The sequence below is a fragment of the Atractosteus spatula genome, chromosome 2, assembly GCF_055471065.1.
Source record: "Atractosteus spatula isolate fAtrSpa1 chromosome 2, fAtrSpa1.hap1, whole genome shotgun sequence".
Lineage (NCBI taxonomy): Eukaryota > Metazoa > Chordata > Actinopteri > Semionotiformes > Lepisosteidae > Atractosteus > Atractosteus spatula.
The window spans coordinates 13,047,641-13,068,906 of NC_142707.1; the positions used below are offsets into that span (position 1 = coordinate 13,047,641).

The 21,266-nt window shown below is 52.6% G+C and overlaps 2 protein-coding genes across 2 annotated transcripts; both read right to left on the reverse strand.

Moving 5' to 3' along the window:
* Positions 1-2,788: 2,788 nt before the first annotated feature.
* On the reverse strand, positions 2,789-9,116 carry pcna (proliferating cell nuclear antigen). The gene is made up of 6 exons (XM_088931878.1): positions 8,700-9,116; positions 6,848-6,945; positions 6,458-6,525; positions 5,914-6,108; positions 4,889-5,012; positions 2,789-4,447 (listed from the first exon to the last, which is right to left on the reverse strand). The coding sequence occupies exons 1-6, from the start codon at positions 8,918-8,920 to the stop codon at positions 4,371-4,373; spliced, it is 783 nt and encodes a 260-aa protein (XP_088788004.1). The 5' UTR covers positions 8,921-9,116; the 3' UTR covers positions 2,789-4,370.
* A 2,392-nt stretch (positions 9,117-11,508) lies between these two features.
* LOC148839299 (putative aminopeptidase W07G4.4) lies at positions 11,509-21,137 on the reverse strand. Its single transcript, XM_088927962.1, has 17 exons — positions 21,069-21,137; positions 18,869-18,910; positions 18,179-18,269; positions 18,029-18,094; positions 17,854-17,936; positions 17,437-17,545; positions 16,400-16,527; positions 15,713-15,812; positions 15,432-15,507; positions 14,896-14,981; positions 14,713-14,817; positions 14,517-14,592; positions 14,285-14,403; positions 13,685-13,768; positions 13,227-13,284; positions 12,928-13,109; positions 11,509-11,784 (listed from the first exon to the last, which is right to left on the reverse strand). The coding sequence occupies exons 1-17, from the start codon at positions 21,080-21,082 to the stop codon at positions 11,650-11,652; spliced, it is 1,554 nt and encodes a 517-aa protein (XP_088784088.1). The 5' UTR covers positions 21,083-21,137; the 3' UTR covers positions 11,509-11,649.
* Positions 21,138-21,266: the final 129 nt, after the last annotated feature.

Consider the following 21,266-nt stretch of genomic DNA (forward strand, 5'->3'; position numbering starts at 1 on the left):
CACAGAACATACAATCCACTGCACTGAACACAGTACTGTACACACACAGCACACTGCACTGGACACAGTACTGTACAGACTGTATATTGCACAGAACATACAATCCACTGCACTGGACACAGTACTGTACACACACACCACACTGCACTGGACACAGTACTGTACAGACTGTATATTGCACAGAACATACAATCCACTGCACTGAACACAGTACTGTACACACAGCACACTGCACTGGACACAGTACTGTACACACACAGCACACTGCACTGAACACAGTCCTGTACAGACTGTATATTGCACAGAACATACAATCCACTGCACTGAACACAGTACTGTACACACAGCACACTGCACTGGACACAGTACTGTACACACACAGCACACTGCACTGAACACAGTCCTGTACAGACTGTATATTGCACAGAACATACAATCCACTGCACTGAACACAGTACAGTACAGCCGGGCGGGAGCCGGCGGACCGACCCAGCTGCCCACAGGCCTGCTCCTCCGTATCTCACACCCTCTACGGCTGACCGCCCAGCGCCCCTCCCGCAGCGGGGACCGCCAGCACACCCGGGAATCAGCTCCACAGCCCACACTCTCCTCCCGTCACTCCTCCGGGCCAGAGAAGATGGACAAATCTAATCCCACAATTCCCACAGCTGCCAGAATCACAACAACGCCCACTCCTACTGGGAGAGGGGGGGAGGGAACTCAGTGGAACTGGCAGCCCAGTCTGTGATCTCCCGTCACACCCCGAGGAGCGGTGAGCCTGTCTCCCAGGAATGCTCGATACGTATGCAAATATTTTAGGATGTGTCCTAATTGTAAATGTCCGTAGATTTGTGCGTTATGTTCATTGTGTTTGTTTTGCTTTGGCAAACACTGATTTTACTCATCGGCCATGCCAATGAAGCGCCTTGAAGTGAAAGAAGACCCTGAACTCGAAGGCTCTGAGCGCCGACTCTTCCTCCCGCGTGTGCGTGTGCGTGTCGCCCCCCCTCAATCACCAGCGCCCACCTGCAGAGGCTCCGCCACTAGACGGCTTGACCTCTGCCGTCGAGGAAGGCCGCCGCCGGTCCATTCCAGGGAGGAGGAGGAATCCGTGCTGTTATGCAAGGCCTGGTCACCTCCGCAGCACAGCCCAGCCAGATGTCCAGAGCAGGGATTAGAGCTGGGTGATAATCCCCTTCCCCTTACCCAAGAGGCTGTACTGGCATGACCCGTGAATGTCAGGGTTTCAAAAGCAGACATTTACAACACAGACACTAATTTTACACCCCTTCGAAAGGAGCTGTTTATATTTTAAGAATTTTTTTGGATAACTCATGGATCAATGAATATGGACTCAGTTTGGCTAGTGAGAGGGAGATTTTGTCCAGTTTCGGCCACAGCTGCCCCGTTGCGGGTTAAACCAAGACGTTTCCTGCCCGTTCACTCATCTCGAACCCAAATAAGAGAAATTAAACATATAGAGCACTGGGGGTCGTTTTAGTGAAATTGAAATGACTGCAAAACCCAGCCTATCAGTAAAATCAGCAAGCCACGGGTCTAGTACACTTACTTTTTTTTTGATGGGCTCTACTTTATCTCCGAGCTGAGGCCGTTGAACACGAAACCCGCTCGTTTGCACCCGAATTCAACTACCACTTCAAACGCCGGGTCCGGTTCTGTCCGGAGCGAGGCAGGAAGGCGTTACCGGGTCACTAATGACTAGAAACCGGACAGATCTACGCAGCCTGGTGAAAACCCGACCACGGTTAACACTGGCAGAGCCGTCCTTATGCGCTCACCTCGCTCATCTGTTGGTTCCGACACGTAAAAGTCAGCCCGTGCTCACCAGTCCCGGCTGCCTCAGCCCCCACAGCCTCTCTCACCCCTCTGTGGGAGCAAACTCCCCTTCCGCTCGTGTCTTCTGCTCTACCGCCCCCGTGTGGCGACAGCGGGTATCGGCCACCTCCAGCAGCCGCCTCTCGGACTCTCCAGTCTGCAGGGTTTCCCTGCCGGCGCGGCTCGGCTCGGCTCGACCTGAGGAGCTCGTTAGCAGCTCACTAGGACAAATCTCCCAGCCCCTCCGGGTGCTGCTGCTGCGCCTTTAGAGATTAAGAAAGGCCGCAGACACGCCAGAGCTCCAGTCCTGGGTGTCATCATCCACCTGTTCTACATCTCCAATGTACCATCGTGCTATTTGATACATTTTTTTTTATCACTCCAGCTTGTCAAGAGATAATTACTTAAGGTATTGCCAGCTTTCCATAAACCCAGCAAAATCAATTTTCTAAGTGCTTATTTTTGCCATCTTTGACTGCTTTGAATTCTACTGCATGAAAAACCAACTAAGTTCCATTCTCCTCCCCACAGGACAGCTGGTGTGCAGGCTGGAGCATCATACTGGAGTTCCCAGTACCTGTACAGGGCTTTGACTGGAGTGTCCCGAAAAGCACTAAGTGTAAGGATATTATAAAACATGCAATACTTGTGTACATCACAGTATGATACAGCTGTTTAACGAAAAGTTTATTAATAACTTTGATACTTCCCCTGGGTCAGACCAGACCGCCAGAAAAAGGTGAAAATCAGATCATGGGCAGCTGAACTGACAAATTCGCATCTTCAGCAATAATTCACATCCTAAGTTTACCACTCTTAAACACTATGAGCACCTCACTCCCAAAAGCTGTCACGACATACAACACTGGGCCAAGCTCTGCCCTCCCCCTGTAGGAAAGCAACTGCCAACAATGAGACTGTTCCCCCAGGAGCAATCAAGACAAACCGGCACTTTTACATCTTTTTATTACAGGAGACTGGGGGGAAAAAAAAGTAAAACTTAAAGTTGTATAAATGACCAGGTGTCACCCCCCCCCCCCAAAACACTTATTTACAGAAAAATATCTACAAAAAATCAGGAGGATTCATAACAGGGCTGAACAGAAATGACAGAAAACCGAGAGATTCCCACCTCCTGCAGCTTGGGGCGGAAAATTCATGTTTGTTCCACTGGGGTCTGTGATCCGGGGAAGATCCCACTGTCTGAGGACAGAGTGCAGCAGGATCAAGTCGCCACTTTTGAAGGATAAGGGAGGAAAAACGCCTCTTGCGCACTGTGCTGGAATAACTCCAGAGAGAGAGCTCTCTTCCCCTGGCGCCGATCAGCCCCAGTGCACACAGTCTCCGGGGTCACCTGTGAGCTAATGCAGCCGGCTGTTTCATTAGGAGAACATCGGTCCCGAAGGGTTCGCACATCTTGCTCCGACTGTAGGTGATCGCTAGGTTACTTCATTTAACACGTCACCACAACCCTTTTTAACAGTGACCCACAGAGCCTGCTGGAACGGAGCTCTCTGGGATCAGGATCGCAGAACCCGGAATTAAAGTCAGGGGAGTCCGATCCCAGGCCTGGAGGGCCAGCTTCTCCGCTGGGTTTCACTGAGGACCTCGCCACTGGCTTAACCAGGCCAGTTCACCAGCTCCTCCAGGCTCTTCAGTGCTGCTGCTTTACACAGACGCACTGGCCCTGCAGGACCGGGACCGGACACACCCGTTTTCAAATGAAAAGGCAACCGACCTGCTACACTCAGGGTGTCAGTCCTCAAAACACCAGACCCCCCTTGGACTAGTCATGTTCCCATTAAAAGATACAAGCCACTCATATCCCACGTCGGATACATTAAAATTGTTTACTGGAGCCAAAGGTATAAAAATGCATTAAGTGCTGGGAAACAAGTGACTTCTCATTCCATCCAGGACTGAAAACGACAAGAAGGGTCAACAGATACCACACACAGCCAAAATACTGAGAAGCCAGTCATTAATTCAGGACCACCCCTCTTCTGCTCCCACTGGAATCGACAGGCTTAGCCCCTCCGGCAAAACGAGCGTCTGAAACAGCTCTCCAAGCCACACAGGAAGTGTCTGGGGGAAGCAGATCACTGCTGCACGCTTGACAGGAGTCACTTGATGGTATCATAGGCTTTCATTGAAAACAGACCAGCGCCACCAGGTTAGCGCCTATTCTCCCTTCACCCCACCCTCTCCCCCGGCAGCGGCCGCCAGCGTGCAGGAACGCTGGCTTTGAACGACTCTGCTCGCGCCTGGAGCAGTCGGATCTGAGGACCGGAGGGTCGGTAAGCTGCAGGAAGGGCGGGAACGAGAGGAACGGACCCGGGATCGAACCGCAGATGGTCAGACGGGAGCCCAACACGGGAGGGAGGGACCCTTCGGCAGAACCCACCCCCCCCCCCCGACACACACACACACACACACACACACACGCACACAGGACAGTGGGATTAGAACCCCTCCCACACACACACACACGCGCGCACGCACCCCCCCTCCCTGCCTCGCCAGTCAGCGCCCCGTTAAGACGACTCCTCGTCGATCTTCGGGGCCAGGTAATACTTCACGTGTCCCATGTCGGCGATCTTGTACTCCACCACTGCAAAACAAACACGACAGGCTTAGGAGGCTGAGAGAACGTGAGCCTATTTCCCCCCACAGGCGCCCCCAGCGTGAAAATCTCCAGCATCCACCTCACTCACACGCTGGAGCGCCCCCTTGGCATTGTGGGACACGGCTGCAGGCCAACTACAACAGCGCACGAGGCCTGAGCAACGGCCAACCCGGACCTTCACCCGACTCCAGCAGAACAGAGCCGCAGCCCACGCCAAGCCTCCGGGGCCAGACGCCGTTCAAGTCTCTCGCGTGCAGATCACCCTGGAAAAGGCCCAGAGACCGCGCGGAGGCCGGCATCGAAAGCCGGAGAAGTCAGCTCCTTAATTTTTTGGCGGCTCTTATTTCCCCGCCCGCGATCTGGGCCCAAGGAAAGAGGGCGGAGCCTTGCCCCCCGCAGGGCAGCGATCACGGAGGAGCCCCTTACCCAGGGGGATGTCCGCGGACATGCTCAGGGTGACCGTCTTGGACAGGGGGGTGGCCTTGGTGAAGAAGTTCAGGTAGTTGAGGGCGAAGATGAGCTGGACGGGCTCGTTCATCTCGATGGTCACCTGGAGGGGGGAAACACACAGACAGGCTGAGGGGGGGGGGGGGCAGCAGGGGATGGCACAGGGACGGGAGAACTTTAAAACCGCAGCCAGTGGGGTGGGTGGACCTGCAGGGGGCGCTCTTTCCTACCGACCGCACCAGGATGGTCAATCCAAGCACCTCAGTTTGGCGACTGAGCCCACGGTGCTGCAGGACGAGACCGTAAACGAGGTCCTGATTGCTAGGTCACTGATCAGAAGAGCAGAGGCATTAGCCCTGGTGCCCTGGCTAAATTGTGCCAGCAGCCATATCACTCTGCAACTCACAGCTGGCAGCCCACTGAAGCTCAGCAGGTGTGAGCCTGGTCAGTACCTGGATGGGAGACTCCTGGGAAAAACTAAGGCTGCTGCTGGAAGAGGTGTTAGTGGGGCCACAGTCTGTGTGGGTCCTAATGCCCCAGTATAGTGACGGGGACACTATACTGTAAACAGGCGCCGTCCTTCGGATGAGACGCAAAATCGAGGTCCTGACTCTCTGTGGTCATTAAAAATCCCAGGGCGTTTCTCGAAAAGAGTAGGGGTGTTACCCCGGTGTCCAGGCCAAATTTCCCCCTGGCCCTTACCAATCATGGCCTCCTAATAATCCCCATCTATGAATTGGCTTCATTACTCTGCTCTCCTCCCCGCTGAGAGCTGATGTGTGGAGAGTGTTCTGGCACACTATGGCTGCTGTCGCATCATCCAGGTGGGGCTGCACACTGGTGGAGGGGAGTCCCCATTACCTGTAAAGCGCTTTGAGTGGAGTGTCCAGAAAAGCGCTATATAAGTGTAAACAATTATTATTAAATGATCAAATTAACCCAGTCAAGCGGGTATCACAGGTGGGCTCTAAACCAGAGGTCTAACCCCGAGCAATTCGACTTACTGCCTCCTCCTCCTTGTCCACGTTGCTGGTCTGGGACAGCTTGATGTTGCCGGTGCCCAGCTCCCCACTGGCCGAGAACTTCACACCGTCTTTGGCGCAGGAGATCATGACGGCGTCGCCGATCTGGGACAGGTCCCGGCAGATCCGGGCGAACTCCCCCGAGGGCATCTTCACCACGCAGCTGTATTCCTGCTCCTGCGGGACAGCCGATGCGCCATCAGGCCTCCCGAAAGACTGCCTCGCCACCACTAACAATCAAGTTCCTGGATCCCACCAGAAAACCCGGAAAGGATCACACTGCTAGACAACGGGACTCTCTAGGGCCCTCCTTGAAGCAGTCTTTCACATCGTACTGTGCACGAAAGCACCTGGATGCTCTAGACGTTTACAGAGCAAGACAGAGGGGAAATAGGCCGGGCTCGTATTTAAACGATCAGTCTAGCGTGCTAATCACTGGATCGTTAAAAACCTGCTCCCTCAGCACCGACTTGGACTACAGGACCGCCGACAAGCCCGGGACCCTCTTCAAGAGAGGGGCACTTACTGGGATCCCCAGCTGCTCCACATCGAGGTCCATCAGCTTCATCTCGTAGTCCGACACCTTCTCCTGGTCTGGGGAGGGGAGGAGACGAGAGGGAGAGTCAAACTCCTGGCACCCCCAGGGTGAGCTCCACCGGCCTTTGGAGCAATAGCACAGCACCGAGCACAGCCCACCCGCAGAACACCCCCCGGTTATACAAGCTGAAAACAGGAAGAGGCCGCTCGGACTACTTAGTGGCGGCTAGCTGATCCTATCTGATAACTATCGCCTGTTCCACACTCCCACCCCCCCTTTGTGTAAGGCAGTTCCACGCCCCTGCCCTGGGTTGTGAGCGCAGACCAGCTTCGGGGGCACCTCAAGCGAGACCCCTTCCCCGCGGCACGCGGCACTCACTGAGCGTCTCGAACACCAGGGCCAGCGTGTCGGCGTTGTCCTCCGCGCGCAGCGTGATGATGTCCTCGTTCCCCGCGCACTTCAGGATCTTCGACATGCTGCAGTGAGAGGAGAGAGCGTCCCTGAGTGCCCCCCAGACCTGCTGGGTCAAAGCTGCCACCCCCCCACACCCCAACCCCCATCATGGAGAGACGGGCCCCTTCGCGAACGTTCCTTCGCTCCCAAACAGTTAAGGGTTTATTCCGCGCTGGAAGGAAGAGAAGAGACAACAGTTCGGCTCGGGAGCCTTCTGAAGGGTGAATGAAGCTCCACAGCCAGACCCTTGTCTGTTCTCCTTTCCTTTCAGCGCAGGAATCAACCTTGACTTGTGGCTTTGCAGCCCAGGCGTGCAGACACAGCTCCCCGCCTGAACTTCTTCAACGTTTGGGTACGCCGTTCATCTCCTTATTGCCCATCAGGGGGATTTTAATATCTGGCCAGCCGAGAAATCCTCCCCTACAGCGACTAGCCAGGTGCACGCAGCAGGTCATCGGAGAGATGCCCCAAAGAAACACCCCACATGCCACCCGAGCCCACAACCCCTCTCATCCCGAGACCGGACACTCCTGGCCGTCTCCCTCAGAGACGCCTGCCCCTGCACAGCGAACTGTATGGCACATGTCGGAGACCTGCCTCTGTTCTGCGAAGGTGCATTATTCATGTATCATCTACAACGCGTCCATCGCCATTGCAGGGGGAGTAAATTTACAGGCTCTGTCTGCTTATGAAATGTTCTATTCGTTTGAAATGTTTGTTTGAACGGTTTTCTGGACGTTTCTGTGGGCAAATCCAGCTGCCTGTATGCAAAATAAATCTCTGAAGAATCGCATATAGTATTTTATGGCATCGCTCTTCTGAATCTAAATGTTTAAAACTGACACTCACTCGAACAAGTGAGAAGCTGATCATGCTCAGACCTACAGGGCTGCGTCTCTCCCCGCGCACAGAGCACATTGTACTTTCCCGCCAACAAGACCCCCCGTTTGCGAATTTGGCGCCGAAGTGACGTCACGGGGCAGAGGCAGCCATGGCGCCTTGCGATTTCCTATTCCGTTCTCCCAACTCGTGGCGCCAGAGCAGCAACAAAAAAACCCATCCAGGCGTCCGCGTTCACTTTGACACAAACTTAAAAAGGGCAAAACAGGGCATCTACACGCCCTGTGATCTACAGGCTGAGTGCTCAAGTCAAAAAAGCCGGAACTGAAATACGGACCTCAAGGATAACATTTATGAACTTATAACGGCGATGCACCGTTTATTATTCTTTAACGCATCCTGGATTGCTATTTCGAAAAAACAAACAAACAAACAAATGCAACAGATCAATAGCGCTGTATATTATATAAGTTATTTTAGTCATTTAATATTCCCAGCTCAGTTCAGTCAGGTGACGGAGCGCCAGTCCGGAGATCCGCTCATGTGCAGACATGCCCGGCGCGGCGCTAACTACTCCTAGCACAGAGCACCGTCCGGGTAAACGTCAAGACACCCAGCTCACGGGGGAATGGGCTACTACTGCTTCACTGACCAGCACCCGCGAAAACTAGTTCCCTCTGCGCCACGGCGCGCAGTAATTATTTTAAACCGACGTCACCGCTCTAAAACTCAATTAGAAGAGCCGATCGACAGCGTACTTTATAACCCGTGTTAACAGGCGCTTTGGAAAATACAATAATTCATCCGATACTCAAGATCCGAACCCGGGTGTCGGACAGCAGCGCGCCACGCCGCGCGAGGAGCGCGCGGGAGGGCTGCCCGTGGACGAGACCTCCTCCCGGGACCGGGAACCCGGCTCCGGCTCGGCCCAGCTCACCTGCTCAGGTTCACCCCCATGGCCAGGTTGCGATCGCAGCGGTAGGAGTCGAAGCCGTCGCTGCGCAGCGTCAGCTGCACCAGCGAGACGTGCGAGGAGTCCATGCTCTGCAGCGAGATGCCGGACGAGCTGATGTCCCAGCACGCCTCAGTGATCAGGTCCTTCAGGGCCTCCAGCACCTTCTTCAGGATCGAGCCCTGGACCAGCCGAGCCTCGAACATGTTGCAGGAACGACCTGTGTGTGCGTGGGCGTGCAAAAGGAGAAACGGGTGGAAACGCAGGTTCCTCAAGCGTCAGGCTCAAAGCTTATTGACTCCTGGCTAAATAACCGCAGCGGCAACAACCGTGCTTGCTAATCCGGCGACTGAAATACAAAGACGAGCTGGCGGGAATCGCCGAGTTTTATTCTTGTTCCTCTGACGTCACTACAACCCCTCCGCCCCCATCCGGGAAACTCTGACCGTCTCCCAGGCGATGATTGGCTGAGACGCACGTCCCTTGGTTTGCGCGCAGCGTAGAGGCGATTAAAACACTTTCATCGGGGGTAGTCAGCTATATACCCGGGGTCAAACAAGCACATTATGAAGTGCGATGTTTTCCTCAGTCGGTCGTGTCAGTTGTGCCGACGAGGCTAAGAACACAGAATCGAGCGCGGCGAATCACTGGGAATGACACCGGGATCAGCCAATCACCGCTGGGAGACGGTCGGGGACAGCCCACCCACCCGCCACCGCCATTTTGGCTCTGGCTTTTCCGCGTTTAACCTTCACTTCAGTGAGCCTCCTCGCAGACTGGGTTCCCATCCGACCCGACGCCTGGAGGAAGTGCCGTGTAGTTTAAAAAGGCGCTAATTTGTTTTTGTGTTTTTTTGTTCTGAAACGGGCAAGGGAGTTTCTTGAGTCAGGCGGTAAAAATATGGCCTGTCGCCACATTGGACCACATTTACGATAGGCGTAAAGTGCTGGAAAAGAAAATTTGTAAGAACTGAAACTAAAGGATTTTTAAGGTGATTGATTAGTATTTTTCTCATGTAAAATCAGGGACGCAGAGTTAAGGTACAGTATTCCGTGACAGGTAAAACAAAACATTTTTTATCAATTTAATGAGCGCTTTTCATCAAACCTCTGACAACTGGGCAAAAATATCAAAGCAAATTGTCTTCCTGAAAACAGCGACTGCTCTTTTCATTCGGATTCCTGTCCTTACACCCACTTTTAACGAATTTTAATAAGTGAGACACAAACAGATGAGAAAGGGAGAGAGGATCAGTACAGCAGTCTAATAGTAATGACATAAAAGATGTATTAATACTCCAGGATCAACAAGGTCTGCAGTCTCAAACCCGGTTCCTGGAGGGTGCTGGCGTCTAGATTTTATTCCAAACTGAGCAGTCAAACAATTAGCCTAATTATTTTCTGAGCTGGACATATGCGTCATTTTTCTTGAAGTCTTTTATGATTACACTGAAGGTACAGATACCTATACCCCCCTCTGAGCCTGGCTAGAAGTATCACAGCTGTGCAGCTCGTGAGATAGACCAGCAGTGTGACAGCGACTGTTCAGAAGATGCTGGGCCTTGCAGGCACCCAGCTCTGCTGGAGGAAGATGCCCTCGTGATGCTCCAAACCTGGGCTGATGAGCAGTAAAAGATACCACAGGGCCAGAAGGAACTGGGAGCTTTCCATCATCCCTCTGAGGTTTAATTTCCACATCAACGCCGAAGTCAGCAGGTTTGTAAAATTCATGTTGGGAGCCTATGAGCATAATCTCAGTCTTCTCAATTCAACAGCATAAATCTCCCTCTGTCGCAGTTAAATTGAGCATAATCTCAGTCTTGTCAATTAAATTGAACATAAATTTCAGTCATGTCACAGGTACACTGAGCATCATCTTGGTCTTTTCAATTAAGTTGAGCATAGTTGTAATACCTTCCAGTGAAATATGGATACAAGAGAGGTTTAATGTCTGATGGAGTTTGCCCATGCTGTCCCATGGGGTGCGGTGATTGACAGTATCAAAAGCAGTACTTGAAACCAGGAGGAGGAGATTATGGAGTGACCCAGAGTTCAAGCCATCATCAATTAACTACTTTAACAACCGATTTACTTTAACCTGGCTGAAAAGGTTTGAGGATCTCACTGGCAGCGACACAGGATTGTAACTGAGCCAACACCTCCCTTTTAGGACCCTTGGGTAGGATCAGATCAGAAACAGGACAGCAGTTGTTAAGGATCTCCAAATCTAGGTCTGAAGTTTGCGGTTAAGAAAAGCCTGGCCTAAAGGAACAAGCCCCGATTTCTGGGACTCACCGGTGAGGGTAGCAACTGGAAGAGAAGAAACTTCAGCTACTAATACCTTTTACTGTGCCGCCGAAGGGAGAAATTCAAACCTGTGGAAGGAGAAGACGAGGTCGTCGCGACAGCAGGCGCAACTGGATAAGAAAGTGATGAAGACTGGTGTGAAAACTACACCAACGAGTTGCATTGTTCAGGAGAGGAAAAACAGCAGCTAGTTCAAACATTTTACTGATGGCATAAGAAAGGACTGTAGGAGTACTGCAACCCCTCTCACATGAGTGCAGCTGTGAGTTGTGTTCCTGCGGAACTAAGGTACACTGTTCTTACACAGTCAAGGCAATTTGGACCTTTTTTAGGTGCATTTACACGGTGTTACTCTTGTATGTGTAGTTCTGTTCTGTTTTTGTAAACTGGGTAAATTGCAGTAAATAAAGTCATTAGACAGGTGCTTACACTGGAAAAATAATGCTAGATGGTAAACCAGCAACACACAACATAAATCAAGAAAACACTTTCATCATTTAGGCCTTTTTATTGCATCGTGTTGAGGCTCCAGTTTTTCTCCGGACACACAAACACACATGCGCTCGGCGAACTGTTTACGTGTACAAACAGCCAAAACGTCTCATCATTCACCCTGCTCCGACAGACACTCAGAGGCAGGGCAGGACGTAGCGTGTGGCCATGGCCAGGATCGGTGCTCCGGTCGGGATTCCCGGGAAAGGGCCGGAGGAGCCGGCGATGTCGATGTGGGAATAACGCAGCGGCTGTTCGGAGTCCACGCCGTGCTAAGAGCGGGAGGGAGGAGTGAACATGTTAGTACAGAGCAGAGTTTCCCCAAGTCCAGATCCCAGGATCCTACATCCAGAGCGTTTTCTCTATGAATCTTATCCTCTACAACAGCTCAGTGCAATAGCCCAGACACAGCGATGTGGATGACAGGGGGGGTCTGGTGTATAGTGTGCGGATTGTTGTGTGCTTGATGTCCAGCCCAGACACAGCGATGTGGAGGACAAGGGGTTCTGCTGTGGATATAGTACAGTGTTGTGTGCTCAGTGTCCCAGTGCCTTGATGCCATGATTAGGAAGGCTGCAGGGCTCTGGTGTGTAGTGTGTGTGGTTGTGTGTTCTGTGCAGTGCTGTGTACCTTGTCCAGCCCTGATGCCATGATGAGAAAGGCCACAGGGCTCTGGTGTGTAGTGTGTGTGGTTGCGTGTTGTGTACCTTGTCCAGCCCTGATGCCATGATGAGGAAGGCCGCAGGGTTCTGGTGTGTAGTGTGTGTGGTTGTGTGTTCTGTAACTTGTCCAGTCCTGATGCCATGATGAGGAAGGCCACAGGGCTCTGGTGTGTAGTGTGTGTGGTGTTTGTGGTTGTGTGTTCTGTGTAGTATTGTGCACCTTGTCCAGCCCTGATGAGGAAGGCCACAGGGCTCTGGTGTGTAGTGTGTGTGGTTGTGCGTTGTGTACCTTGTCCAGCCCTGATGCCATGATGAGGAAGGCCGCAGGGTTCTGGTGTGTAGTGTGTGTGGTTGTGTGTTCTGTAACTTGTCCAGTCCTGATGCCATGATGAGGAAGGCCGCGGGGGTCTGGTGTGTACTGTGTGTGGTGTTTGTGGTTGTGTGTTCTGTGTAGTATTGTGCACCTTGTCCAGCCCTGATGCCATAATAAGGAAGGCCGCAGGGCTCTGGTGTGTAGTGTGTGTGGTTGTGTGTTCTGTGCAGTGCTGCGTACCTTGTCCGGCCCTGATGCCATGATGAGGAAGGCCGCGGGGGTCTGGTGTGTAGTGTGTGTGTGGTGTTTGTGGTTGTGTGTTCTGTGCAGTATTGTGTACCTTGTCCAGCCCTGATGCCATGATGAGGAAGGCCGCGGGGGTCTGGTGTGTAGTGTGTGTGTGGTGTTTGTGGTTGTGTGTTCTGTGCAGTATTGTGTACCTTGTCCAGCCCTGATGCCATGATGAGGAAGGCCGCGGGGGTCTGGTGCCCACGGGGGGTGAGGGTGGACGGCAGGTTGTTGCTCTGCAGGAGATCCTCGTACTCCGACTTCCCGCGGTGGAACTCAAAATCATCGCGGCGAATCATGGACACCTCGAACACGTCGCCCAGCACCTCCCCCGCTGGCACACAGAAAGGACAAGGATTGAGCATGGGGAGAGGAAACACAAGTCGTCTGCAACGCGCAACACGGCTACAAGATCAAGCACAGACGTGCTCACAGCACCGGCGCCTCTCACCCTGCTGCCACTGGTGGGCGTTTCCTGCCTTGCGGGCCTCTCCGTTGTCCATGATTATCTGAGAAATGGGACAGCAGGAGGTGGAAGGGAAAAAGAGTTACAAACAACCACTCGTGCAGAGTTAAAAAGTCAAGAAGGAACCAAGTAGCAACTTGGCGATCCACTACTCCTCCTGCAAATGTTAATGGATTTGCGTTAATGTGATTGTGACCTGGATCTGCCACAGCTCCTAGTGTAGCAGGGTCAGCTGGCATAAAAGGTGTACATGGTGTCAAACCACCATCAACATGGGAATCAGTCATAGAAAACATTCCTCAGCTGACACTACTTACTAGAAGTTACACATCCTAGATATAAGGGTGTTTTCACCTCCCTGTAGAGATGCTTTTCAGCGGAGTGCAATGCAAACAGCAGAGGAGTTGCCACACAGACAGGAATGAAAGCGGGAGGGTGCTCACAGAGTAGTTTGAGCCCATGGCTCGGATGGCATGTCCAGTCAAGGTGGCGATGGTGAAGATCTGGGGGGCGACTTCGGATAGGGCCTGAAACACACAGACAACCAGCTCAAGTTTCGCACGCGGCAAATCCAGGACCCTTTACTGCTCAGGATTTTAACTATTCCACCTTGTGGTCCAATCTTTTGTGTCACGTCCCTGGGATCAGCCCAGCCTGCTCAGTATTGGGATGCGACTCCTCAATGGAGGAACTTCCATATTGATAGGGGGTGAGGGATGTGCACCTCTTTGGATGAGGGGATATACCGAGATCCACACTGCTTGTGATCATTAAAAGGTCACACAGTGAGATTTTGAAGAATAGGAGTGCCGATGTCCATGTTCTAGCTAAACTCCACCACTGGAGTGCTCAATCAGGCATTAATAAGGTCTGTTAAATGGAAGGATCTTCTCCCTTCTGCACCTGATCTGCTGTGCTGAAATTCTGCAGGAGCAGAATGGCTGCCACACACACAGCTACTCCACATCTGTGCTCTGTTTCAAGATCCTGTAAGACGAAAAGTGCAGCATAAATGCCAGGAACGAATGTATAGTGCGACCCACCTTCTCCTTCATCTCGCACAGCAGGTCAGCCATCACCATCCTGCCCTCAGCATCTGTGTTCCCCACGCGAATGCGCTGGCCCGCGCGGGACACGATCAGCTCGTCGGACACGTAGCAGTCTGGGAGAGAGGTGTGGGACGAGGGCAGGAAGAGAATTAGAAGGCAAGAGAGCCAGGAGGGTAGACAAGCAGGCTAGACATGCCGACTGGTGGACACACACACACAGACTGACCTGCCCCGACACTGTTCCGAACCATCGCCATGGCACCCAGAACCTTCAGATGCTTGGGCTTCAGTTTTGCCAGCACCTGAGCCAATCAGAATCCAGCAACATGACATCATCAGAGAAAGAGGGGAGAGAGTGAGGTGTCTGAGTGCAGCAGGCTGAAAAGAGAGAGAAGGGAGGGAGAAGGGAGGGGGGGCAGTACCTGGAAGAAGCCAGCCACAGCGGCAGAGCCACACTTGTCACGGTGCATTCCTGCCATCACACCCCCAGCCTTGATATCGGCTCCCCCAGTGTCGTAGGTGATACCCTGAAAAGAGGGGCACAGTGACTGACACGGCACTGCCAGGCAGAGGGGCGGATGGACGGAGTGAGTGCGAGGTCTGACCTTTCCCACCAGCAGCAGGGTGTTCTCTATAGGCCCCTCTCCACAGTACTCCAGCTTGATGACTCTGGCCTGGTGGCGCACAACAGCTTGGAAACAACAAAACCACAATCACCACACAGTACAACAGAATACTGTACGTGCACAGTTGTTTCTGCGGTAGAGTCACTATGTCACTATAGGAATACACTGCCATTCCAGTCACTATGGGAACACACTGCCATTCCTACAGTACAGAGCAGTACAGTCACCGTGGGAACATACTGGCATTCCTACAGTACAGAGCAGTACAGTCACTGTGGGAACACACTGCCATTCCTACAGTACAGAGCAGTACAGTCACCCTGGGAAGACTACAGCTATTTACCACAGCAACAGCACAGTTACTATGGGAACACACTGCTGTTCCTGCAGTACAGCACATAGAGGGTCACTGTGAACTGGTCCAGTCCAGTGTGGTGCGGTGCTGAAGAACACCAGGGTGAAGTGAGGTGCAGTCCTGCAGGTGGGAAATTCTGCCTACCTTCCGGGTCCCTTACCATTGGCACAGCGATTCACCGCCGCCAAGCAGGGGTACTCCTTCTGCAGCTCCCCGACGTGGCTGATGACGCTGACCTGCGACAGAGGAGACAGAAGGGGGAAAGGCCCAGGAGAGGTTTCAATGGTGCACAGGTGCATTCCACCTAAAAGCACGGGCGCAGCCAGGAATCTCCAACACACTGGGCACAGCGTCTGCTGGCGTGACCGCAAGGCCAGGGGAGCAGACAAGAGCGAGGGGGACACAGGCACACGGCGGGCGCGACGGGGCCCGGGGTCCTACCTTCACCTCGGTGCCCTTGAAGAGGTCCTGGACATACTGCGCCACTCGGGGGGCCGCCATGCGCTCCGGGTCCGAGCCCCCAATATCACGGCACACCACCCTGGCAGAGAGAGGGGGATTAAGCTTAGCACCATGCAGGACTGAAAACGGGGGACCCTTCTCGGTCCAGACACAGGAGGAGCCAGGATCCAGCTCCACAGCTGCATTCAGAACTGGCACCATGGGGTTCCTGGATCAAGACGCTTGCAGTCCAGCAGGCCCGACCAGCCCCACAGCTCACCCGGTCGTTTCTGACTTCTGATGCAATTGGGCTTGATGTGATTAAGACTCTTTTTTTCTGTCAGTATTATTTACACTTTTAAAAGACAAGCTCCTTCCCAAAGGGCTCTGGTTTCATGAGATCAGGAAAATGGGTGGGAGAAAAGGTGCATGTCAAAGACAGCACATAGACACTAGGAGGCGCTAGATCTGAACTTGCCAACCAGGTGTCCATGATGGCTTGCGTGCATGGGGGGCCAATAGGGACCACATCCCATCTGAATGTTCCAGATTCCACTACAGTTTAAACAATAAGAGGGTTTAAGATCTACCTTTACACACGCTCTATTCATCACCCTTTACAGATTTCACCCGGGACATTCATGTACTATAGGATTTGCACACAAACACGCGTGCATACTGACTGACCGGCCACTCTCCAGCGCAGTGGCCAGATGCGTAATCCACTTGCCCTGCGTCTCCTCGGGCACCCACACCCCCAGTGTCTCCACCTTGTGGTCCTTCTCCATTACCGCAGCCTCCCGCAGCTCCAGTGGCTGAATGAGGACAGAAAGGGTTTCTTTTGTCACACATTCCTGAAACAGTGAGCCCCAGGAAGACAGTCCAAGTTCTCAAGAGGTCTCCTCAGACTAGGGAGCAGCATCACTCCTACCTGCCCAAGCCAAACACTTTTAGGATGGGTTTGTATCAAAATATTTGGCACTGTTAAATGTTAAAAAGTTATTTTATGCCCACAAAAGGTCTGCTACACACCCCACATCCACATCACAGGCAGCACAGCCCCGTACCGGAGAATCGGTGCCGATTGGAGGAGAGGTGCTGCAAGCACCCAGGAGGCCACAGGGGGCGCTGGGGCACAGAGACCCAAGAGAGCCCAGGCTGATTAACCCCAGCCTTCTGTCGGTGAGGCTCGGCCAATCACCTGCCTCCTCTTGGGGTCCGCTGGCGACATGACCCAGATTTGAACCCGTAGCCACAGAGCTGAACTCTGGCAAGAGCCTTTACTGATTGAGCCGCTCGGGACACCTCAGCATTGGACAATTCTAGCTTTACAGGAGGGGTGAAGACTTGAAAGGTTCTTACTGCTGTTGATAGGGAGTTAAATGCTCGGTACACAGCCTGGTATGTCAGCTCATGTGTGGCACGTGTTCAAGTCACTCTTTACACAACTGCAACACACCCTACCATCCTGACATGAGAGTCGCAAGAATCTTATACCAGAATACTCTGCAGAACGGGTCAGATCTCAACAGGACCCATCTGTCCAATCAAATTAGACGAAATTAAAACTTCCAATACTGTTTAAAATACTTGTAATTCCTTTGAAAGACTTATTATGATCAAATATAGCCATTTAGACCTGAAGAGGAGGAGAAATCCATGACAATGACTTGACTAAGAAGCTGGGCAGCAGACCCCTGCTTTACAGCCTGGCTGTGACTCACCACATAGAGAGCATGCAGAGCACCCAGAACGGCCACCAGGGGGCTCTTCGCATAGCTGCTGTGAGGAGGACACACCAGGAGAGGGCGCTGCACACCAGCTTTCACAGCCCTGCACACAGAAAGGACGAGTCAGCACGGCTGCGCACAGAGACTGGCAGGATCGAGCTGGGGGACCGCGTCTGCACTAAGATGAACTTGTTACCCTCAAAGACCAATTGCAAAGCTTCACTAAAGAAGGAAATTAAAGAGTTAAAGGGTGCTGCCTAGGAAAGGAATTCTTTGCCTTTGTTCTCTCATTGCAATCGTCAGTCCTTAACCGACTTATGGAACTTCAAATTCAAATGCTTCATTTTAAGAAACTCCTACTGAAGCCCGTACAATTCATTCCTCTCGCGGGACCTGGCCGCACACACTGACCTCTTGACCCCAGAGACCGCCGCGTCGCTGAACCTCCTGACGTCATCGTAGTCCCGGTTCACGGGACCCGTGCACGCGAACACCTGCGGGCGGGACGCGGGACAGGAGAGAGGGGAGACGCTGCACACCTGGACACGCACGGAGGCTCACTGCGGCCGACTGGGCCCGTACTCACCAGCCGGTTCCCCGGCAGGCCCGGCACCTTCAGCACCACCACCTCCTCGCACAGCCCCCTGTCCACCTGCGCAGAGAGAGGGGCTCAGTCCGCCGCGCACGCTGCAGGCCGCAGAGCGCACGCGCCGGGGCGGGGCGAGGCCTCACTCACGCTCTTGTAGTCCTGGAGCGGCTCCTGCAGACACCTGAGCTTCTCGGGCAGCTTGTCCACGCTGTCCGCCACCAGGATGATGCCGTCGAACCTGGGCGAAAATGCCAAGGCATCACACACAGGAGCTCGCCGTCACCCCGGAACCTGCCCCAGGTTCCTCTTCCTCTCCCTCACCCCCCCAGCCTGGTCTCAGTCCGGCTTCCGGATGCTCCAGATCAATCCTTTAGCCGAGACTAAGGGAGACTGTTGCCAGAGGAGGCTTTTTAGAGCCGTCTCTGCGCTCGGTCTCAGGTTCGAGAGGTGCTCCGATGGGCCAGAAGAGCTCCGTGTGTGATCAAGTGCTCTCCGAGCTGCTCTCAGCAGCTCTCCAGCAAGTGAGCGGCGAAGGAGGTCCTGACACGGTGTGAACGCAGTGTCATTTCCACCCTCTCGCTGAAAGGGCCGCTCTGTGAGCTGGGGACGTCCAGTCACTTCCCCACACGCCTACAGGAGCAGAGGTTCCTTCAGACAGAGCCCATTCTGACTGAAGACCTTGCTCAAGCTCTCATGAGCTGAAGAAATGTCTCCATCAGCTACGAGAGAGGGACTGGCACAGGCAAGTGGGAACGAAACTCGAGGGGAGACAGGGTTTCCCCAGGATCTGTGTTGAGATCCGCTGCTGACCCCCCACACACACGCCCCCCGGCTCACCTCTGTTCCTGGCAGTCTGTGGTGTACTCAACAGGCTGGACCCTGAGACAGAGAGGGAGAACAGGCGAGTTAGAGCTCAGAGGCTTTGAGGTTTGCACAGGCTGCCTGTCTAGGCACGTTTAGAAAAGTCAGAATGGGAACCAGGTACACGTCACAAAACACTCCGCAGAGCCCGCAGCTAGTAAAACCCGGACCAGCTCGGAACAGAACCAAACCGAACAGCTGGGACCAGGCAGAGGCTCGATATCTGGCACAACTCCATCAAAATATCCAGCGACCAACTCCGCAAAAATCCGGTTTTCCTGGAAAATGAGCAATTCGTGCCAGTCCTGAAGGATTACATACAGAAATTCATAATAAGTCCAGTCCGTCATGTGTTTTTTGAAGTCGAGTCCAATTTGGACAGTTTCCAACACTGTGCCAAAAATACAAAGTCAAAGCACATAATTTGTTAGTCGAAACAATCCAATTAACTTTGATACACAGGTGTGAAATGTAGGCTAAGAAGAACACCCATCTTCTGCAGCTTCACATCATCTTCATGAACATAACTCTGACATCTACACCACCAACATCACAAACATGTGGTTGCCATAAGAGGCCACTTGAAACAACACGGGTACATGGGACAAGTTAATTCATCATCACTCAAACACCTTCACACTGTGCCTTTCAGGGAAAGTCTTTCACAAGAACCGTAAGAATAGTTACTCCTTATCTCTCCCTTTTGTATGCCACAAGACCCCACTAATAACAGCCTCAAATCGATACGTTATCAGGCCTCTCATTCCTGTGGCAGGTGCACTGGCACAAGCAGACCTGCCACCGGTCAGACCATCCTGCTGTGGAGCTAGAGCTCCTTGCCAGGTTAGAAATCTCTGCTGGTGTTCAGGTACGGAACGACGGGCAGGAAAGGTCTGTGCCTGTGTTCTTGCTTTTCTCCAGGGCTGATATCCAGCGGGTTGGATCCGCTCACGCCCACCCGCGCCCTCAGTCAGGTCTCTCGCTCGTGGGGTGGGCTAGTGCTGAGGCTCAGTGCTCGAGTCAGTCATGACCGAGCAACACGACACCGGGTACATTCAATCAACAGGCCCCGTTCGCAGACTGCGCTGAGCTAGAAACACGTGTGTAAACGGAGTACTACACTGCGTTTCTTCTGACGCTCAATATACTGTATAGAAAAGTGCAAAAGGTAAATCAGTTTAGAACAAAACAGAAGATAAACGGTTGTAAAACTATTAATCATTTACACGCGCAGTGCTGGGAAATTGTGCAGAGAAGGTAACTGTGCCCAAGCCCTAAGCCCGGTCTCTACCCAGAGTGATCCGAGTGCTGCACCACGTTACTGTGCCACCGCGGACACTACACGTCTCAGCTAAGCAGTTCGTTTTGGACTAGAACTCTTGAGTGGCGGGATTTTGAGAAGGACGTGAACTGGGGTGACAGAACCAGCAGGGGGTGGGGGGGCAGGAAGCCCAAACGTCTCCGACACGATTTCAGGTTGTGCAATCAGCTGCCCTAAACTCCGGATATTCACTGCGCCGGAAAGACCAGCCCTGACTGTCTTTTTTTTATTTTTTTATTTATGCTTAACAAAAAAACAAAAATTACAATACAAACAAGAGTACATATAACAATTCAAGACAAAAATATCGTCAGGGGGACATATTACTACATAAATTCAAGTTATGAAAAAAAGATTAAACAAAGTATTTTTATTTAATGTCCGCACTGCTTTCATATTTTTGCACTTCGAAACAGTCTGCAAATAGCCCCTTACTTCCATTTTAAAACGCTCAAACAAAGGGGACTTCCCAGACCACTTCTTCATTTTATGTATATAATAACGTGCCATTATAATAATTAAATTTATTACAAACGAAATTTTAATATTGTTTTCGATGGGGCTAAAACTTAACATAACACAAATATCATCAACACAAATATCAATATTGGTCCCTAACAGCCCTGACTGTCAGCGCGGCGCGGGATGAAGTTAAAATCCCCTTCTAGAAGTCCCCGGTCCCTAATGTTCAAATGAAATCAACCACGAGTGCACGTTAAACAAATACATGGCGTGGAAGACAATCCGTACACGTGTACACGACTTTGGTGACAAAAGAAATAATAACTGAATGAAACCGGGACTCCCACAGCTTCGCTGCTTGGCCTTCTAACCGGTGCGCAAATCATTTCTTACCCGATAAACCCCATCGCTGCTGTCACCGCAGTCCTCAATGAGCGACCTCAAAACAGCGGCGCGTCAGCTGACCGATCATATGCAACAAGCCCCGCCCCCTCCCCCTCCAACTGACACGGGACTGGTCAGCAGCCCTCCAACCCGGAATGCCGATGGGGCTACTTCGTCTTCGATCATAAGACTCGTGGCCCCTCTGGG